The sequence below is a fragment of the Neospora caninum genome, chromosome VIIb (assembly GCF_000208865.1).
Source record: "Neospora caninum Liverpool complete genome, chromosome VIIb".
In the NCBI taxonomy this organism is placed as follows: domain Eukaryota; phylum Apicomplexa; class Conoidasida; order Eucoccidiorida; family Sarcocystidae; genus Neospora; species Neospora caninum.
The window spans coordinates 3,690,839-3,708,385 of record NC_018394.1 but is presented as its reverse complement, the minus strand read 5'-3'; the positions used below and the strand labels follow the sequence as shown (position 1 = coordinate 3,708,385).

At 52.5% G+C, this 17,547-nt stretch overlaps 4 protein-coding genes across 4 annotated transcripts; 3 read left to right on the top strand and 1 right to left on the bottom strand.

Annotated features, from left to right (window-relative positions):
* Positions 1–261: 261 nt before the first annotated feature.
* Positions 262–5,690, top strand: NCLIV_028600 (conserved hypothetical protein; the record flags this gene model as incomplete). Its single annotated transcript, XM_003883054.1, has 13 exons — positions 262–264; positions 583–616; positions 1,016–1,138; positions 1,876–1,948; positions 2,716–2,781; positions 2,976–3,111; positions 3,467–3,571; positions 3,793–3,937; positions 4,207–4,313; positions 4,464–4,536; positions 4,644–4,798; positions 4,931–4,967; positions 5,371–5,690. 13 exons carry the CDS (start codon positions 262–264, stop codon positions 5,688–5,690), a joined length of 1,377 nt encoding a protein of 458 aa, XP_003883103.1.
* A 1,317-nt stretch (positions 5,691–7,007) lies between these two features.
* On the bottom strand, positions 7,008–8,166 carry NCLIV_028590 (conserved hypothetical protein; the record flags this gene model as incomplete). Its single annotated transcript, XM_003883053.1, has 10 exons — positions 7,008–7,035; positions 7,090–7,184; positions 7,250–7,324; positions 7,383–7,408; positions 7,466–7,533; positions 7,588–7,648; positions 7,706–7,792; positions 7,851–7,877; positions 7,934–7,966; positions 8,031–8,166. 10 exons carry the CDS (start codon positions 8,164–8,166, stop codon positions 7,008–7,010), a joined length of 636 nt encoding a protein of 211 aa, XP_003883102.1.
* A 4,534-nt stretch (positions 8,167–12,700) lies between these two features.
* NCLIV_028580 (conserved hypothetical protein) lies at positions 12,701–14,031 on the top strand (the record flags this gene model as incomplete). Its single annotated transcript, XM_003883052.1, has 4 exons — positions 12,701–13,147; positions 13,244–13,435; positions 13,594–13,754; positions 13,959–14,031. 4 exons carry the CDS (start codon positions 12,701–12,703, stop codon positions 14,029–14,031), a joined length of 873 nt encoding a protein of 290 aa, XP_003883101.1.
* Positions 14,032–15,209: 1,178 nt separating this feature from the next.
* Positions 15,210–16,121, top strand: NCLIV_028570 (conserved hypothetical protein; the record flags this gene model as incomplete). The annotated part of the gene is made up of 2 exons (XM_003883051.1): positions 15,210–15,372; positions 15,430–16,121. 2 exons carry the CDS (start codon positions 15,210–15,212, stop codon positions 16,119–16,121), a joined length of 855 nt encoding a protein of 284 aa, XP_003883100.1.
* Positions 16,122–17,547: the final 1,426 nt, after the last annotated feature.

The following is a 17,547-nucleotide window of genomic DNA, read 5'->3' as shown; positions in this document are numbered from 1 at the left end:
GTCCGTCGACTGATGCGTCGAGGGCGTCCCTGTCGCTGCCACCGGTACACAGCCGCAAAACGCCTCCGCTTGCCCACAAAAAGCAAGACTCCGACACCGCCCTCTCTTGCAGTTGCTGTCTCGATCCTCTCTCCTTTGTGCACCTCAGATTTGCTGCATTCCCGAGAACGGACCGGAACTGGAGGCAAAAGAAACGCACTCCGCTTACCCGACCCTTGTCTCCCGTCGTTTGAACTCCGTCCACAAAGTCGCGTGACAAAAATGGTAAACTGTACATACACTGCGTATTACTCGGTCAAACTCTTCTTTCCGGTACAAGGGTTTTGGGATCGTCGCCGCGGAACGGCGGACCGCGAGAGGGTCGTCTTCGCTAGCTTACAATCCCCCGGTCTCGCAGCGGGGGTTTGTTGCGCCTTCCAGATTTCAGAGCGAAGCGAGAGAAGGCGACGGGGCTCTCCGTGAATACAGAACCGAGCAGGGAAGAAGGCTCTCAAGAGACTTTTAGAACCACCTGTGTGGTGGCCTGTTTCCGGGCCGTCTGTGTCGCGAATTTTGTCCGTGCGAATGTCTGCTGTTCTGCAGTCGGGCCGTGGTGCGTACTACAAGGCGCTGTACGGTAAGGAGCCTAGGCAGACAGAACCTCGATGTTGCGTGAGAAAGCACACACGTGTCCAGGCAAGGGCAGAGCGCATGCAACATCTAGTGCTATGCCTTGTGCACTGAATCCTCCACTCTCAGTTCAACCCTCAAACTCAGTCCTTTCGTGTTTTTTGGTGGGATATACTCTCTGACCCCACCGATCTACGAAAAAAACTGGCGTATCATGCCACACGCGAATTTCCTATCCTGCGCCGACGGCCCTATCTCGACGCCACGGTGGCTGTGGGCCGAACCCCTGCGCGCGCTGCCAAAGGAGTTAATTCCGGGGGCCTCCAGAATAGAGACGGCTGACATTTCCTGTACAAATCTGTCCGACTGATCGTAACCCTATGCGCTTGCTTTTCTGTCGACTCAGGCGGCGGGCGGAGTAAGCGGCGGCAGAACGACGACTCCTTTGGAGGAGGAAGTCGCCAGGCGTTTACGGAGGTAAATCCCACTGCGGCCACGGCGTTCGCGATTCAACAAGCAGTGCACAGGGGTATCACCGCAAGAGATACCCGGTGGCCGAACACACTCTCTTTGTCTCCTTCGGCAGACGGTCGCGGTGTGAGCTTTGTAGAGCCCAGGGGAGTGCGCTGCAGAGTCTCCAGGCTCGTGCCGCTCTGTCGCGCTCTTGCATGGCCGTCTCCCACTGGTCGCGCCAGTGAACAGGTGAACAGTGGCAAATCGTTTTCCGCGTAAACCTGTGGTTCGTGCCGACTCTAGTCGGAGGGTGTTCGTGTCCTGCCGTTTTCCCCGCCCTCAGTGTGAATGGGGCGTCAAGCGTAGCAACCACTTTGCGGTGCGCACCGCTGACCACCAGGCCGGCTAGGTTTGCACTCGGAATCCTCCCGGAAACGGTCCGCGTGCATATCCCGTAAATGTCGCTTCGCTGACCCTCCTTCGTCTCGTTCCTCAGGAAACGGGCAACTACGCCTCTTCCGGGCCACCAAGTCGACCTCGCACAGGAGCCTCCAGTCTGCGTTCTGAACTCCAACGCCTTGAAGGTAGCGCAGGACTCTCATGTGCCCGTGCCGGCGTATTTCTTTCTCGTGCCTGTGTGCACTCTGCGTCGAAAAGGAGAGGAAGGACTCTCGGGTTGGGTCCCTTAAGCGTGTGTGTCGGGCTTTTCAAGGCACCTGGGCATCTGCTGGCAGGGACGGGGATGCAGCGAAGGCCCCGGCACTGCGGAGTGCCTCAGAGTCGCCCTTTGCTGTGTGTGACTGCGTGAACCAGGCAAGCCGTATCCTGCGTACAAAGACTTGATGGGCGAATGGCAACTGGAGGAGTTCCAGCTCTTCATTGACAAGTGAGTGTGCGACAGGGACGAGGCGAGTTCTCTTCGCACAAAACAAGCGAGTTCACTGAAGAGGCGCTGCTGGGACCTTAAGAAAAAAACGCTTTTTCTGTCGTCCTTCCGTTTATCTCTACACGACGAATTAAGACTTCCAGAGCTCGCAAGATCCCTCGTTCCAATTCCCTTGGCCGGAACCGAACGTCAACGAGCTCGACGCAGTGTGGCGGACCCTTGTGGCTGCGCGGTGCGCAGCTCGCGGAAGCACCAAAACCAAGAGAACTTCTTTTTGGCGCAGGCAGGCCCGCGAGTCCATGGAACCGGCAGCGAATCCCCTAGGAACGGTCTTCTATGATGGACCCCCAGAGTAGTCGAGTCAGCGAAACCGCGATGTTCTCTGAATCTCAGACGGCGAGTGTGGAGGTTCTGTGCCGGGAAAGGTGTACAAATGTGATCCACAAGTGCATGATGCAACTACCTCCGCCTGCGCATACGCATTTGTCTGTTCCTGCGTGCATGGCTTCCCGTGGACGGGACGCAATAGCCAGCGTTGCTTCAGGAGCGCTCGTATGCTGCTTGGTGAACTGCTCCGCTCAGAGGCTGGCTTCCAACTCTTCGTTGACTGTTTCGTTTCTGTCTCGCTCCGGTGCGCAAACCTCTTCCGGCATTTCCCCCACCGAAACATACACACAGAACAACTATCGCGGCAGGCGCTCTTCGGGTGCGTGTGTGATAACTGTTGAGCGCTTTTCGTTTGCAGTTTTGCTGTCTTCTTTCTGCAGGGTGCAGTCTGACCCCTTCGCTCCGCCGAGCAGATTTCGGCTGCGGCTGCCCCAGAGCCATGCGCAGTGAGGATGCATTCCAGCAAAGATTGAGAGGAGAGGCATCACAGGCAATCAGTGGCCTCCGCTTCGTCTTCAAATTACGGAGGAAGAGGAACGCGCCCGTCCGCCTGCGGCCTTTGCGAGTTTCTGTCCTCCTCACTGTTCTTTCCTCGCCAGTTCAAACGAAGCTTCGTTCTTCTGCCTCCTTGATGTGCTAGGTTCCCGAAAAACCTCTTCGAAAGCGAGATCAGGAACATCGCGCTGTGCGACTTCCTCACACGGGCGTTTCACCACGCCATTCAGAAGTCAGGCATGGACCAAGCGGCCGAGGGAGGAGGCTGGCACGGCAGCAAGGTGCGCGATAGCCAAAGCCCACAGTGACTTGGAGGGGCTCTTCTGTGTATGAGACAAGTCGAGATCGCGTTCCCGCACGTCCTCTGGGGTTCGCCCCTCGGTGCCAGGGGATCGACGGCCCCCGCAGCCGTCTTGAAAGTGAAACGGGTTTCCGTGTGCATCAAGGGGGACGTCTGTTTGCGGCTGTGGCAGGCTGAGCGGCTTTGAAGAGGGACACTTCAAACCGAGAATCCCGCGTTTGCTGCGAGACACTCCAGGGATTGCCTTGACTTCCTTGTTCCAGGTTCCCCGTCCCATGCTGTGAAATCCTCCACGACTGGCTGTTTTCCCATGGGGGCCGCTCCCGTGTCTGCAGGGAGGCGACATTCGGATTGACCAGCCTAGCCAGCATGTTCTGCGCAGGACGTCGATGATCGTAACGGAGGATGCCGTCGAGGCCCGTTGCAACGTCTCGCTGCCGGTAGGCGATCTTGACTTGGTCGGGACTTGTAACACAGAGGTTCGCAGAAACGCGTCTGTATTAGTCTTACAGTGAGCGTTGAGGCACCGCTGTTTGCGAATCTGGTTCCAGTGAGTGTGCAAAACTTGGCGTCCTGGCCCGTCCACCCATGAGGAGGTGCGAGATGCGCCGCGTAGCTTTTCAACAAGATCCGCGCGTGCGTTTCGGCGCTTGGCCTTCAGGCTCGAGGGCGATCAATTGAAGGGCGCCGCGCAGCACAGCTTCTGTGTGAACGTCTTCCAGCGGTTGCTCGAGCAGCCATGTACTTCTCCCGACAACGGGCGAAGGACCTCGAAGCCCACATACAAAGTGTCGAAGATCAAGAGTGTAGGCGACTATTTACAATGAACCCTCCTCACCCCATTCTAGAGGCGGCACGTAGCGTGAGCCTAGAGCGAATCGCTGTACACTGCCTCTACGACATGCTGTGAGCTCGCGGGAGTTTCATGAGGAGCGACTGCTCGGAGCGCCGTTCGTTTGAGTGAACAGGTTTCTAACTGATTGTTTCGTCTGTGCACAGTTTGTTCACTTCAGTGCCAAACCCTGCGATCCTCGTTCAGACGTTTTGCGCTGCGCCTCATTATTGTCCCTTTCAGACCTACGGGCGTCACTGGCAAAGTATGGGCTTGTTGCCTTTGTAATCAACGGAGCGTGCCTGCCCCGCCGGTCTGGCGTGGACGACCGTCCTTTGACCCATCATCAGGTGCGTCAAGGTCGTGTCGTCCAGTCGCCTTTACGACGAACCGATGCACAATAGATCTATGCAAAATACGGTTTCACATCTTCCGGCGGCTCGCTGACACCAAGGCAATACTGACGGGGGATTTGATGTCTTTTTGTCTATACCTTTCAGGACGACCACCTCGTCTTATTTCAGTCGCCGCCGTCCCTAGAAGTGCAGATAGGCCTCCCCAACCGTGGTCAAGGTAAGGGAAAGTTCACTTAGATGTGCACGTCTCAGATGCCCCTGGAATACATGAGTTAAATGTGTGACTGTTGATTCGTGTGTGCGAACTGTGGCGTGAACTTGCAGTCAGGGGAATGGGCATACCAGCCGGCATCACGCTAATTGTTGGGGGCGGTTTCCACGGAAAGTCTACACTTCTGGAAGCGTTGCAGTGGGGCGTGTACAACAAGATTCCGGGAGACGGACGTGAATTCGTTGTCACTGATCCAGGAGCCGTCAAGGTGAGACTACGAGGGTGTATGCAAGATGGCTGAGCTACGCCCGCACATGAAATGCGCCTCGTTTGCGTAGCTAATGCGACGGGCCGAACATGACCGCAACTGCGGATCTCTTGGCGTGGTGTTCCCTTGCAGATACGCGCCGAAGACGGGCGCGCAGTTACGTCAGTAGGTAAGCCTGGATGCGCCGCGACTTCAGACGCTATGGGTTCACTTTTATGTGCTGTACTGTGGCACTGGGCTCATGCTGCGTGCAACAGTAGTGTCCCTGTGCCGCAGACATAAGTCCATTCATCAACAATCTCCCTTTCGGCAAATCCACGGACAACTTTTCATCGGCTGACGCTTCCGGCAGCACCTCTCAGGCCGCCAACATAATGGAAGCCCTGGAGCTAGGTGCGACGACGTTGCTTGTCGACGAAGATACATGCGCCACAAACTTCATGATCCGAGACACACGAATGCAAGCACTCGTCGGTACGTTTTTCTAAAGGAATTGTACACCGGCGGTGAAATGCATCGTCGTCATTTGGAGACTCACCTTTTCGGTCCTGTTGATGATATGTGGTTGTCAGCCAAGGAGAAGGAGCCTATCACGCCATTTATTTTCAAAATTAGGCCGCTGGTCAATCAATATAGAATTTCGACAATAATGGTTGTTGGCGGAAGTGGTGATTTTTTCGAGGTGGCCGATAACGTGATCATGATGGACAGCTATCAAGCGTACTGCGTGACAGAGAAGGCAAAGGAAATATCAGCGACCCTTAAGACATCAATGGAAATGCAAAAGGCGCGGGCAACGGTAGGTCTAATCTGCAGCGCCAATGGTATAAAACTAGCCGATGATGACCCTTTTAAACTTTACGCTGTCGTATTGAGCTGCTGGATGGAATGATCAGGCTCAGACTCCGGGCGACACCACTGCGGACCTCTTCGGCGTTTTTCGACATCGGGTTCTGGAAACAGGTGAGCATGAGTGGATTGCTCCCCTCAGTGCGAAGTGGGATAGATTTCTACATGGATCTAAAGAATGCATTCATTTTGAACTTGTTTGGAAGTGGCTGTGTTTATATGTATGTATCTTTGTTTTTGTTTTTCTAAAAGGATGTTTGCATCCGCATGGGAAAGTCAAAGCAGCGGCGCGACGCGCTATAAGTTATGGCGGCACAGAAATCGATCTAGCGTGCATCGAGCAACTGGCAGAAGCCTCCCAAACCCGGGCAATCGCGCGGTGCCTTCAGCGCCTTGGAGAGAACATGGATGGCAATATAGTGAACGGAGAGAGGTAAGAGGCAACCCCCTTGCCAGAGACCAGTGAACCCTACAACAGTTTTCGCTCTGTTTTTCGTCGTCCAAAGGCGTTGCAAATGATAATACTATCCGCGCACAACTGATGTCTCATCTGCTCAGGACACTGAAAGAAATACTGGATTCACTCGCTAGCATCACCTCCAAAAGCAAGCAAGCTGGTAAGTTGATGAACTTTTGTTGTCTATGTGGGCTCAAAAGTATCACCGTCACATACATGACCGCCTCTGTGGTGTCATGCATGTGCCTTCGTACAGGAATCGGCTTCAACGGTCTTGACGCATTGTCGGATCCGTGGTCTCCACTGGTACGGTAGAATCTCTCTGCAGAGTCACGGTTGTATGCAATTGGACACGTAGAAGTGTTTCGCTAGCTTATGTATTGATGCGCTGGATGTCATGTGTTTCAGGGAGACCTTTCTTTGCCTCGTCATCTAGAGGTGAGCTTAGCACGACTCCTCGACGTCGACGGGGTGAAGGTAATCCCATCTGCTATCCAAAGGCCTTCGCCTGTATCTGGCCGTCCCACGTGATTTTCGTGACGGAATGTGCCCTCAGTTGTTTGCGGTTCGCTTTTGAGCTGCTATGGTACCCTATTGTGTCAGCGATTCAGTAACTCTGACCCCTGCTGAACACCAGTCGAACTCAGGCATTTGAAGCGTCCGCGTTCATGCATGGGCGATCCTTTTTGTCCTTTTCTTTCTGTGTGACAAAAATTCAACAGATTGGTTTCTCGATAAACCGGCTGAGAACTTTGAGAATCAGGAAGATGAAGGCTAGCGCCAGTTCATGATCGCTGTGTCCCCGCCTTCCTTGAGAATGAAATGTCAAACGCATTCACATCGTTAATGTTTGGAAGAGTTCGACCACGACAGAGGAACCCCACACCATCTAGAAAGAGGAGCCTACTGCTCACGTGCCTCCGCCTTTTTTCTACAAACCAGGAACTGGCGTGAACCTTTACGTAATCTTGCTCGTTCGGCTTACCTGATTGCTTTCTTAGCCCTTTCGACGTTTTTCTTGTAGACAGAGATCTGATTCTTGATTTGCCCTATTCTTTGTTGGTCATATCGCAGCCTTTCCTGATTTCGGAGCAGTCAGTGTGCGTTTGCCCTTGAACCACAGCTGGTATTTCCAACTGGCTTGCCTGTGGCGGAAGTGCTTTTTGAAGGTCCGACTGATTTCCTGGGTCCATAAGCTTTTCGTAATCAAGTTTCGCTTCCTGAGCAAAAGTGTTGCATCGGGTGACGAGGGCACAGTAGCTGCCTTCGCTAACTCACTTCCTCCTCTTTTCTCTGCATCTTAACTGTGACAAATACATTAGCAGTCAATTGATGCGGTGAATGTTTATTCGCTGTCTCACCTGGGGGACTATCAACACCTTGCAAAATGTCCTCGACGCCCTGGTCGGCAAATAACTGTGTCATTTTCCTGAAGCCCCCTTCAGGCAAGTGGTCTTTTCAACGTGTTAAAATGCTGTCCCACTTATTTTCAGCAGAGGGCTTCGGTGCGTTCACTACATACACGCCAGCTCCCTTGATGGCGTCTAAAAATTATGCACGCATAGTGAGGAAGACTGTCTTAAGAATCCGGAAGCTCTTACCGGGATTCGTGAGTGCAAGTTCTCTAATTTGCATCGACAGGCCCGTCAGCTGAAAAAACGGGTTTGACTTCATGGCATCCTCGAGCCCTGTCCGAAGCGTGGGGCTTAATTCCCGTAACACTTTTGTTTTGTTTAGAAAGCGAACCTTTTGTAAGAGAATCAAGGCGCTCCGCTGAGGTCATCGATTAAAGTGAGGTTTGGTGAACAACACTGGCAAACGACAGGTACCTGCTGCATTCTTCAACGGGTTACTGGGGTTGACTGAAGCGTACAGTGAAGTCATCTAAGATACAACTCCAAATAAGAGCAGAAGAAGCTTTGTTACCAGCTTGGTTTGCAACGGCTGCACTGGTCGGAACCGGTGCTGCCTGCATTGCCGGAGGTGATACCCGAATTTGAGCAGCAGCTGGGGCGCCGATAGCGGCTAGCGACAAAAGAGTTAAAGCCACAGTGTTCCTCATCTTGGAATACGTCAAAAGTAGAAGGATGGGTCGGTAGCCTGTGCAAAGTATGTCGGGTCATGCGTGGACACAAGAAACGGACACCTCTCAGCATGCCACTGTACAGACAGCTGACAGCAAATCTGGCAGCCCCCATACAATTGTCTTATCATCAATAGGTAACGTTATGTATAGCAGTGTCCCTGTATAATTTCTACCGTTATTCAGTTAAAGCAGTGTTCACTAAGCAGGGGTGTTCGGTCCCCGGGAAACTAGAACGGAAGCGAGCGCGACTGCGGTTGACCGTTCGCTCCCGCGGTTAAACTTCATTTCAGAGCTGAGAGATATCGCGATACGCGTGCTCGTCACCGCGCAATCGCCGATGGCCACGAGAGTGGCAGGAGGTAGGAGTTTCTGGGGTCTCAGTCCTATTCCACACGTCAGCTTGGGGACTTGCCAATCTGAATAACCAACTCTTCGGCAAGCAGCAAGTGTCAGTTACTGACTTGCGGGTTGCAGATGCTCATGAAGCCACCACGCACTTCCCCCCTACTTGAGCAGCGTCCCCTATTGTGCTTCGATGTGGGAATACTGTCCCTCAGTGCGTCAGCAACGGGGGTATCGCGTGTCTCTCAGTGGACAGTTTAGACGCGAGAGAAGCAGCGCTGGCGCCGAAGCTGCTGTTAACATACACGCTACGCAAAAGATCGAGGCGCCACTGCCTACGGTTCGACGAAGCACACCCCTGTCAGTGGATGCCGTCGCTAAAAAAGACAGTTACTGGGAAACAAGCGAGTGTGCTGCATCAGGTAGGGCGCCTCGCTTTGTCGTTCAGAAGCCAACGTTCCTGTTCATTTCTGGCAATGCTGAGGAAAGTTCCTCAGGGACATGTCCATCGGCTACTGACACGAGAAAAAAGAACGCGTGCATGTATTTGCTTTTGCCACGGATGTTCCGTCCCATCGACGCAATCTTTCCACGCCAGCACGACCAGCCAATCATAACACCGTCAGACTCCATGGCTGCATTGTGGTGCGGTGATTATTTCATGGGGCTCTTCACAGGTCCCACCACCGTTCACGACGCATCCTCACCCGCAAAGCGTCCTGGAAGCGGGTGTCAATCGTCGAGTTGGATTCAGTCTTCGTTTTTCGTCCAACCCCGCCAAAACCTTCAACTTAGGAAAAAGTAATGCATCGACATACGATCAACTTTCATTCGTATTCGAAAGCGCTCGTGTCTGCTGGTGCACCATCTGAGAAAAAAAGTCTCCAACCGCCTCATTATCACGTCGCCATCGCAACCGAAGACATCACAACTGCTAAATCTGCACGTCTAGAGGCCATATCACAATCGCCGCTCGATAGCCGGACGCAGCCACTACGCCAACGACAAGTGGGTATTCGAGCAGCTGTTTCAAAGAAAAGGCCTTCTTGTTTCACACATGCCATAAGCGACAACTTATGGTGGCTTGCGAGTCACACGTTCCCACATGTTCCATTTACATGACAAACACCTGCTGCTGGGAAGACCCGCAGCTGCTTAGCGTCTTTAGCGTGCAGCTGGAAAGATCCAGTTGAGGGTCCTGAATATGCCGGTTCATACCAAGCGTAGCGTCTTCTGTCAATTATTCCCATTTGCTAACGCTGAGCAATGTCGGTGTACAGTGGAGCGAAGAATTTGAACCGCTCCTTCATCCACAGCTGAATACAGCTCACCAAAAAGTTATTCACTTCCTTCCACACGATTGTCACAACGACCTCAACTCCTCGCACCGTCCATTTCGTTCACCAATCCGTCACTGCGTGTTATTTCTGTGGTCGTATTGTTTCCTCGGTGACGTTTCCGCCCATGGTCATGGATGTTATCCCCTCCATCATCCTTTTTTGGTTTTGTGCCAGCGTTGCTGCCTCGTCGCCGTTTCCGCGCGGTGGCCGTATGGCCGGTTCTAGCTCTGCTTTGTGTCGAATGCGCCTTTGCTGCATCCTTGCCAACGTCTCCGTCCACCGTCTTTGCTGTCGATCCATCCGTCACCTTTTGTGTCTCCTCTGCAACATCTGTGTACTCATTGACGGTTCCCTCTGCTGTGCCTGTCGCCTCCGGTGATTCAGTGGCGGTTGACTTATCACCACCCTGGAAGACAAATTTTGTAACTTTCCTTTGCAAAGCGGCTTCACCGAGTCCTACAGTGCTATCTCCCCCGTAGCCGACCCAGAGACACTTCGCTCCGAGTTCCTTCCGCAAAACTTGGGCATCGTCGTCTTCTGTGGAGGGGAGTACGACCAAATCGTGCCTCCGTATACGAACAAAACTTGAGAGCAGATCTAGCAGCTTGGTCACAGAGTACGAAGCATTTACTAAGTATGCTTTTGACCAGCTTTTGCCAGAAGCTCTTTTCAGCGTTTGGCTCGCGAGATTGAACGCTCGTGACATGCCACTCCACAAGAAGAACATGTTAGAGGCTGAAAAGCCTTTCATGTCCACAATAATAACCACCTGATTCTCCGAGTCGACATTCACGACTTTTCTCCAAAACGTCTCAAGAATAAACCTTATGAACAACATGAAATTCGTAACGTTCTCTTCTGATGTCAACTCGTGCAGCTTCCACTTGTGGAGAGGTACAATTACCTGTACGCTTCCACTTGATTGTGTGCCACAGGTACGACGGTAAAAGTACAGCGGACAGTCCTGCATGTACTGCTCGTACTGCGGCTTGAAGAGTTCAAACATATCATCATTCCATAAGTCTTCTTGGGAATCCTCGGTCGCGGCCTTAACAAACGTCGACCCCGCTGGAAGGTCCGTTTTAGAGCCGTGCTCCCGCCGCTCGAGCCCGAAACATACTAACAAAGCCACAACTACAACTGTCACCGCGCCCCATCCTGCAACATGGCGGACGCCCATCCTCCGCTTTCGAATGACTTGACACAGGGGGCGAGGTGGAGCCATTGCAGACGTGGAGACAAAAAACAAACAAGAAAGTAAACAAGCAACAGGTACCCCCCCCCCCCCCCCGCGCATGTCCCGGCCACCCCTCTGGTACGGTGCCCTACCAACCAAGTGTGACGCGCGCCCGTGCGGCCACTACTTCGGCGCTATGGGTGCTGCATTTACGACTACCAGGGCAGGGGTCAACGGCGGAAGTGTTGTAAAAGGAGGGGGGAAAAGCTCAAAAAGCCAGAGAAGGGTAGACCATTTCGTTTTTCGCGGCAGGGATTGAACGTATGGCCAGAAATAATGGACTTAGTAGAAAACGCTTCTAGCCTGCTACCCCCCTCTGGCAAGGCGACAGAGCCCCGCGCCGCCGTGCACCCCCGGGTCGTTCTGTTCATGGTGTCTGCATGCGTCGCTGCCGTACACTTGGCGCCTTCCGAAGCCATCGTACTTCAGGTGCTCTGCATGCACACCGGACGCTGTCAGCATACGATTGTTCTGTAACGCCTCAACAGCGCACTACCTCCTCAACGGCTTACATGATGTAAAACCATTCCTTCTTAAAATCGCATTGGGAACTTCTACCCAACCATTTCGCGTTGCACCAGGAATTGAGCATCGACTGTTGGATCTGGTAGTCTGGCAGTGTCAAGGGGCGGCGACGCAAAGGCAGAATCCAGATGGTGTCTCCTCTCTTGCATGCTGTGTCCCGTGGGCTTCGCGCGGTTGTCTTCGAAATAAAACCACCAGAAAAACAGCGTTAACATGGAAGATATTTTTTTTCAGCGGGGGTAACAAACCGTTTTTTTGCTCGGAATTGTCCGTGGCCGCTACTGACTGACCTCATGTTTCATAAAAGCAACATCTGATGTGCCCTATCTACTCTCATTGCAGCAGGAACGTCACGCTCATCGTTACTTTTCTCGATGCAGTTGGTGTCTCTCTTCTTACCGTATGAGACCCTTGTGTGTGCGGGCATCAAACCCTTGATTAGTGTGGAAGAAGGGACGATTCTTTCTCTTTTGCCGGTATACATATAGAGAATGTCGATTGTGGTTATGCTAGCTCGAAGCATTTACAAATACGGAAGGCGAGTAACTTTCGACGAGGCAGCATTCCCATCCCGGTGCTTCACAGCAAGTGAATTCATGCCACTGAGAACATTCTCTCCACAGGCGTCAAAAATGCTTCACCAAGCTTGCAGAGGAAATCAATCCTCACCACGAGCATCTGGCTGTGACGCACAGTACTGTCAAGCAACGGAGGTCCTTTGTCGCCAGATACTACCGCGGGGACAATGAGACTCCCTCGATCTCTTTGGCTGATCGCCATATGTCTCACCCACGTGTTGCTAATCTTTTCCGGAGGTGTCTTATGCACCCAGTTAGGCACTCCAAAATGGTCTCCGCTCACTTCTCATACACTGGTGCCCCAATGGTCACTGCGCTGGACCGATGCGGACGATCATGTAGCAACACATTTTTCACACGCACGGCATTTTTTTGTCGGGGTGCCTGCTCTGTTGGCAGCAGCCTCCTGGGGTGGAGCGGGGCTCAGCCCTGTCTATAGCCGACGGCATGGTGAATACCGGGACACAAATCACCGTGATTTGCTGTCAATGACGTCCTCTGCCGTCCATTGTGCCTTTCAGTTTCCGGGTCGCTTTTGGTGTGGATCCCGTCTTGACGCATGTGATTTCGGGAAGCGTTCCTATCTCAATGCATCTGCATCGCGTGCGGCACTGTCTTTAGATCAAGGACAGAAGAGGTCATGTGCACCCTTCGCAGTGTCGGGCTTCAAGAGATGCGATTTGAGGAACTCTCCACTTGTGCTCTCGCCAAACCCTTCTCGCATGGGCATGCAGACAAGTTCGCGAGTTCGGGGTCCTCGCGCATCACGACTACTTGCTGCCCGACCGACTAATGGTCAAACGCCAGCCACAGCCGCCCATTCAGGGGCTACCAGAGGCGGTCGAAGCACTGGATTCTCGATGAGAACACCTTCGTTCCTACAACGGGTGGCCGCGGCAGCGATGTACTTCATACCGAACCTCGAACTGCTTCAGGTGAACATACTCAGCTCCGACGCACACTGCAGTGAGTGTCCCTGTGCGAGGGACAGGAGTCAATTAAAGAACGTTGTGCTGGTGTGCTATGTGCAGACCTTTTTACCATTTTTGACAACGATGCTGCCCTCCGCCACCCCACTTTGGGCAGTTGCTGCCAAATGCCTGGAGTTGTACGGCAAGATTCCGTGTGCTTCCTTGCTCTCCTTCGGGGCTCCATATACTCTTCTTATAAAAAAGAAAGAGCTGTTCAAGCCGTCGTATTTCCTGCGGCACCATACAATGACGGTACGTGCTGGTGCTAGATTTCTTCTTCTGCGGTTTGCTGCCTCACATGTTTCGGCGGTCATCCTATCTGCGTCACTCTCCTGAGCGATGCTGTTGGCGGGAACAGCTTCATTGTCGTTGTTGTTTGTTTTCTGTGCACTTTTCGGGCGTGTGCGCAGGCTTTGCTACTGTCTATGCTGCAGTACACGCTCAGCATGATCTACTTCAAGGGCGTCAGTGCCTCCTTCACAGGAACCGCTCATGAAACAATCGTGCTGTCACTGTTCCTCACAGCTCAGACGCTTCTGATGAGCTCGATGCTCAGTGCCCTTAGCGCAAAGTAAGTTGTCCGCGTATTCATCCGGCAAATGCTCGGTGGGTATCATATTGGCGGTTCGACGTAAAACCCCATATTTTGGTTGTTTTCCTAACTGGCAAGGGACAAACAAATAGCCGATGATAGGGCTGCAAGTAAACAATCACTTGCTGTAGCCTAATATCACCTGTCAGTGACTTGACTGGCTGTTGTTACTCTCTTCTTCAGGTATGCATGGGTGCCGGTCGTGACTGAGGCTGTCACCATGCACATAGGCGAAAAGCCGCCTGGCTGTTACTGACCCATCTGCAGGAGCTGTGCCAGTGGAGTCTGTTACTCAGTGCCTGCCCAGGATCCCCTTCTCTCGTGTGCGGGTCATGTTTGCTTTTGTGAGGCAAAGACATGTGAAGTCCCTCTGTGCTTGCTCGGACACAAGCCCCGTTTTACCAAAAAGGGGGTACTTGTCAGTTCCGTTAGGAATGTGGCATTCTTGAGTATAACAAATGGTGGTTGTTTCGGAAGAAGCCTTTAATGGTACGGCCGCACGCGATTTGCAGGGAGAGTCAATCTCTTGAAACGCCTTCTCCAAACCCGACTGCAGAGCGTCTCGACGTCGTGTTTCGTGAGAATCTGAGTGTGAATTGCGCTACCGGGCTGGATCGTGTTGAACACGGCTACCAGGCTCGCATCTATCTCGAGCCTTTCTACCCCACCGATTGCAGCGACGGCAACGAGTACACCGCGCATTTGATGAAATTAGCAGAAATGTTTAGATAGTGTGATGTGGTTGGTAGGCAGAGAAGAGCCGCTGTATCAGTATTTCCCTGTTCGGGGACTGGAGCTTACGCAACCGAAGTGACCGCTGAGGTCGGTTCCCGCGACATAAAATATTCGCAGTCAGACTAGTAAACCAACCGTAGCTCAAAGTGTAGGTAGCCAGCTTATCAGAGGTTGCCAGTCCCGACGACGTCAGCGCTGACGTGTCTCTCAGACAGCAGCGCACGAATGACGCAAGCGCAGTAAAGATCGGATGCGCTGTGGACGCTAAGAGCTTTCAGTGTGCTTCTCGCTGAACGCCTGACAAATATGTGATCGTTTAGGTTAGTACCAAGAGTTATGCCACTCTCACCCCATACACCAAGCTTGAGGGTGGGTTAACCCGTTAAGAGCATGGAATCGTGCCAAGACCACAAGGCACCTTCTTGTGTCTGGACACTTCGGCGGCTTTATCCTGATGTCGAGATGAGCAGTGCTACAGGAATTCAGTGTATCTGGAATGTCATTTTCACTTTCTTGCATCGAGAGTCGCAGCAGTTCCCTTGACAGTTTCCGCGACAGGATCAGACTTGCTTAAAGGAGGCCGTCGATCATCACGTTCCCGCAACATCCGCGCACCATCCAGCTGATCCCAGTCTTGCTTCGTGTCACAACCCTGTTCAAAAAAGAGACTCGTAGGGAGTCATTCGTTCGTTCACAATCATGATGGCGCGTGCTCTAACTCAGCAGGCCATTTGGCTTGTCTGCCTTACGGTTGCTTGTTCGGTTTCTCCTGCACTAGCCCAAAGCACGGACTGTGTCACCGCGTTGGACAACCTGATCACGGACGTGGACGCACTTCAAGGCGCGGTTGGAGAGCAGACAGGTAACAGTCTTGAACACCGATAGAAACAACGCAAAAAGCATTTGAGTCGCATTTCAGAGAAACCTGTCGAAGAGAGTGGAGTGTCAGCTGACTACTGGTTGCGACGGTCCAAGCCCGTCTCAGAGCACACATATTTCCCCGGATTCCCGGCCAAGCCAGAGTTTCCCGATATCCCTGAAGAAATCGTACTGACAACCACAACTACAACTAGCACGGCCACAACTACAACTACTCCCGCCACATCTACAACTAGCACGACCACAACTACAACTACTACAGCCACATCTACAACTAGCACGACCACAACTACAACTACTACCGCCACATCTACAACTAGCACGACCACAACTACAACTACTACCGCCACATCTACAACTAGCACGACCACAACTACAACTACTACCGCCACATCTACGACAACCGCTACATCTACTACAACATCCTCGGGAACGACGACTAAAAAGCAAAAGGATTCGAAGGGTTCCAAGAAGGATTTTTATTTCATGAAACTTGCACGGTTGATGTTGGGGCTTTTCGGGAACAACACGGGAGAGAAGGCCACCGACCAGCCATCGGCCGAGGCTAGCGATTTCCAAGACGAGGAGGAGCGCACTGCACAGCTTCTCGAACGCCTCGAAGGTGCAGTTTTCGGTTGTAGTCAGGAGATCAGCAAACTTGTGGATCAGTTCTGGCGCGATCCGGGGGTGCCTGAATTCCCTTCACGAGCTCTTCGCGGTGTGTCCCCTTGATCGTACAGTCAGCTCACCTGGTTTCAGCGGTCACTGCTGTGTTATAACAATATACCCGTTTCACTGATTCTGTTTGCAAGCTGTCGGCTGCGCCTGGGGCTGTTTGTTTTATTCACAGTGCTACCAATGTAACAAGAACTATATTTGGACTCGTACTGCAATATCACCTCAAGCACGATTACTCGCAATCCCAGAGGAACACCTCCGCCGCTACAGTCCGTGAACTTCCACGTGAAGCTCAAGTTGTGTTGGAAGAGAATGTCTCTGCTATTGTTAATCTCATTTTTGCTCCTATGCCCTAAGTGGTCAGCCACTGTGCTGGTGGTACTGCGTCACGACTGGCCTGTTCGGGTGAGAATAAGGCACGGCATCACCGAACGAGGCTGCCAGCAATGTAGCCTATCGTATAACTTCTTCGCTGGTATATACCGAGAGAATTTCATCATCTATATTACCGTTCCAGTTGCCCCATTTAGGGGCCGATCATCAGGAAGGGTTCGCACGATAGTGGAGGAAATCTTGCACTGACGTCGATCACACTTCAGAGCAACCTACAAGGGAAATGTTCAACATTTTTTGAACGGTGAACAATGCGAATCGTCATTGGCTTACACTCGCATTCACTTGACCGAGAAGAATAAAACAGCGGGGTAAACGGTTTCTGCTCCATGATCTGGGACATCAGTTTTTCTAACGGCGGTTGCTTACGCGTGCTTTACGGCTTTCCTTCAAACGCCGGCTTGGCCCCACCACGGCAGGGCCGGAGAGGAATCTGCCTTATATCGCATCATTTGCACCCGTCCTTTAAGGTGGACCCTCCTTGCACTGGCATGGGTGAGTGATCATGCTACATCTAAAATTTTATGTAGAAGCATCCTGTAGCGGCAAGCGTAGGTTTCGATGGCTGTATTTCATTACATCTATGTTGGCATATTCCATACGCATGTTTAGATGTGTAGTCGCCAATAATGAACATACTGTGCGACAAGGAGCCAAAGCGTTGTTTCGCTTGTGGATCGGCGCGGACACCACACACCAGCGTTACTGCCATTTACAGCTTTGGATCAACATGCTGAGCACCAAGTGTAGTGCAGCAGCATTCTAAGGATGGTTCTGCCGGGCAATGTCCTGTTAAGAACCACTCAAGCCATGGGCGCGGCGAAAAAAGATCTCGAAAAGGTTGTTACTTGCTTGAACTACGAGGACAGTAAGGCGCTGTCTCGCCGCGCCAGCTGCAACGTTTCCTGGGAGCTACGCCATGGGACATCCCACTTTACGATCTGAAGACTGCCTTGCCACTCAGCATCTCTACACAAGGCGATGCCGATCAATCCTCTCTGCCGAACAGACGTCACGTCGAACCACTGATTTGTTTGCCGATATTTTCTTGAGCGATCACGGGAAATTTCTAGCCTACAAATGGCTG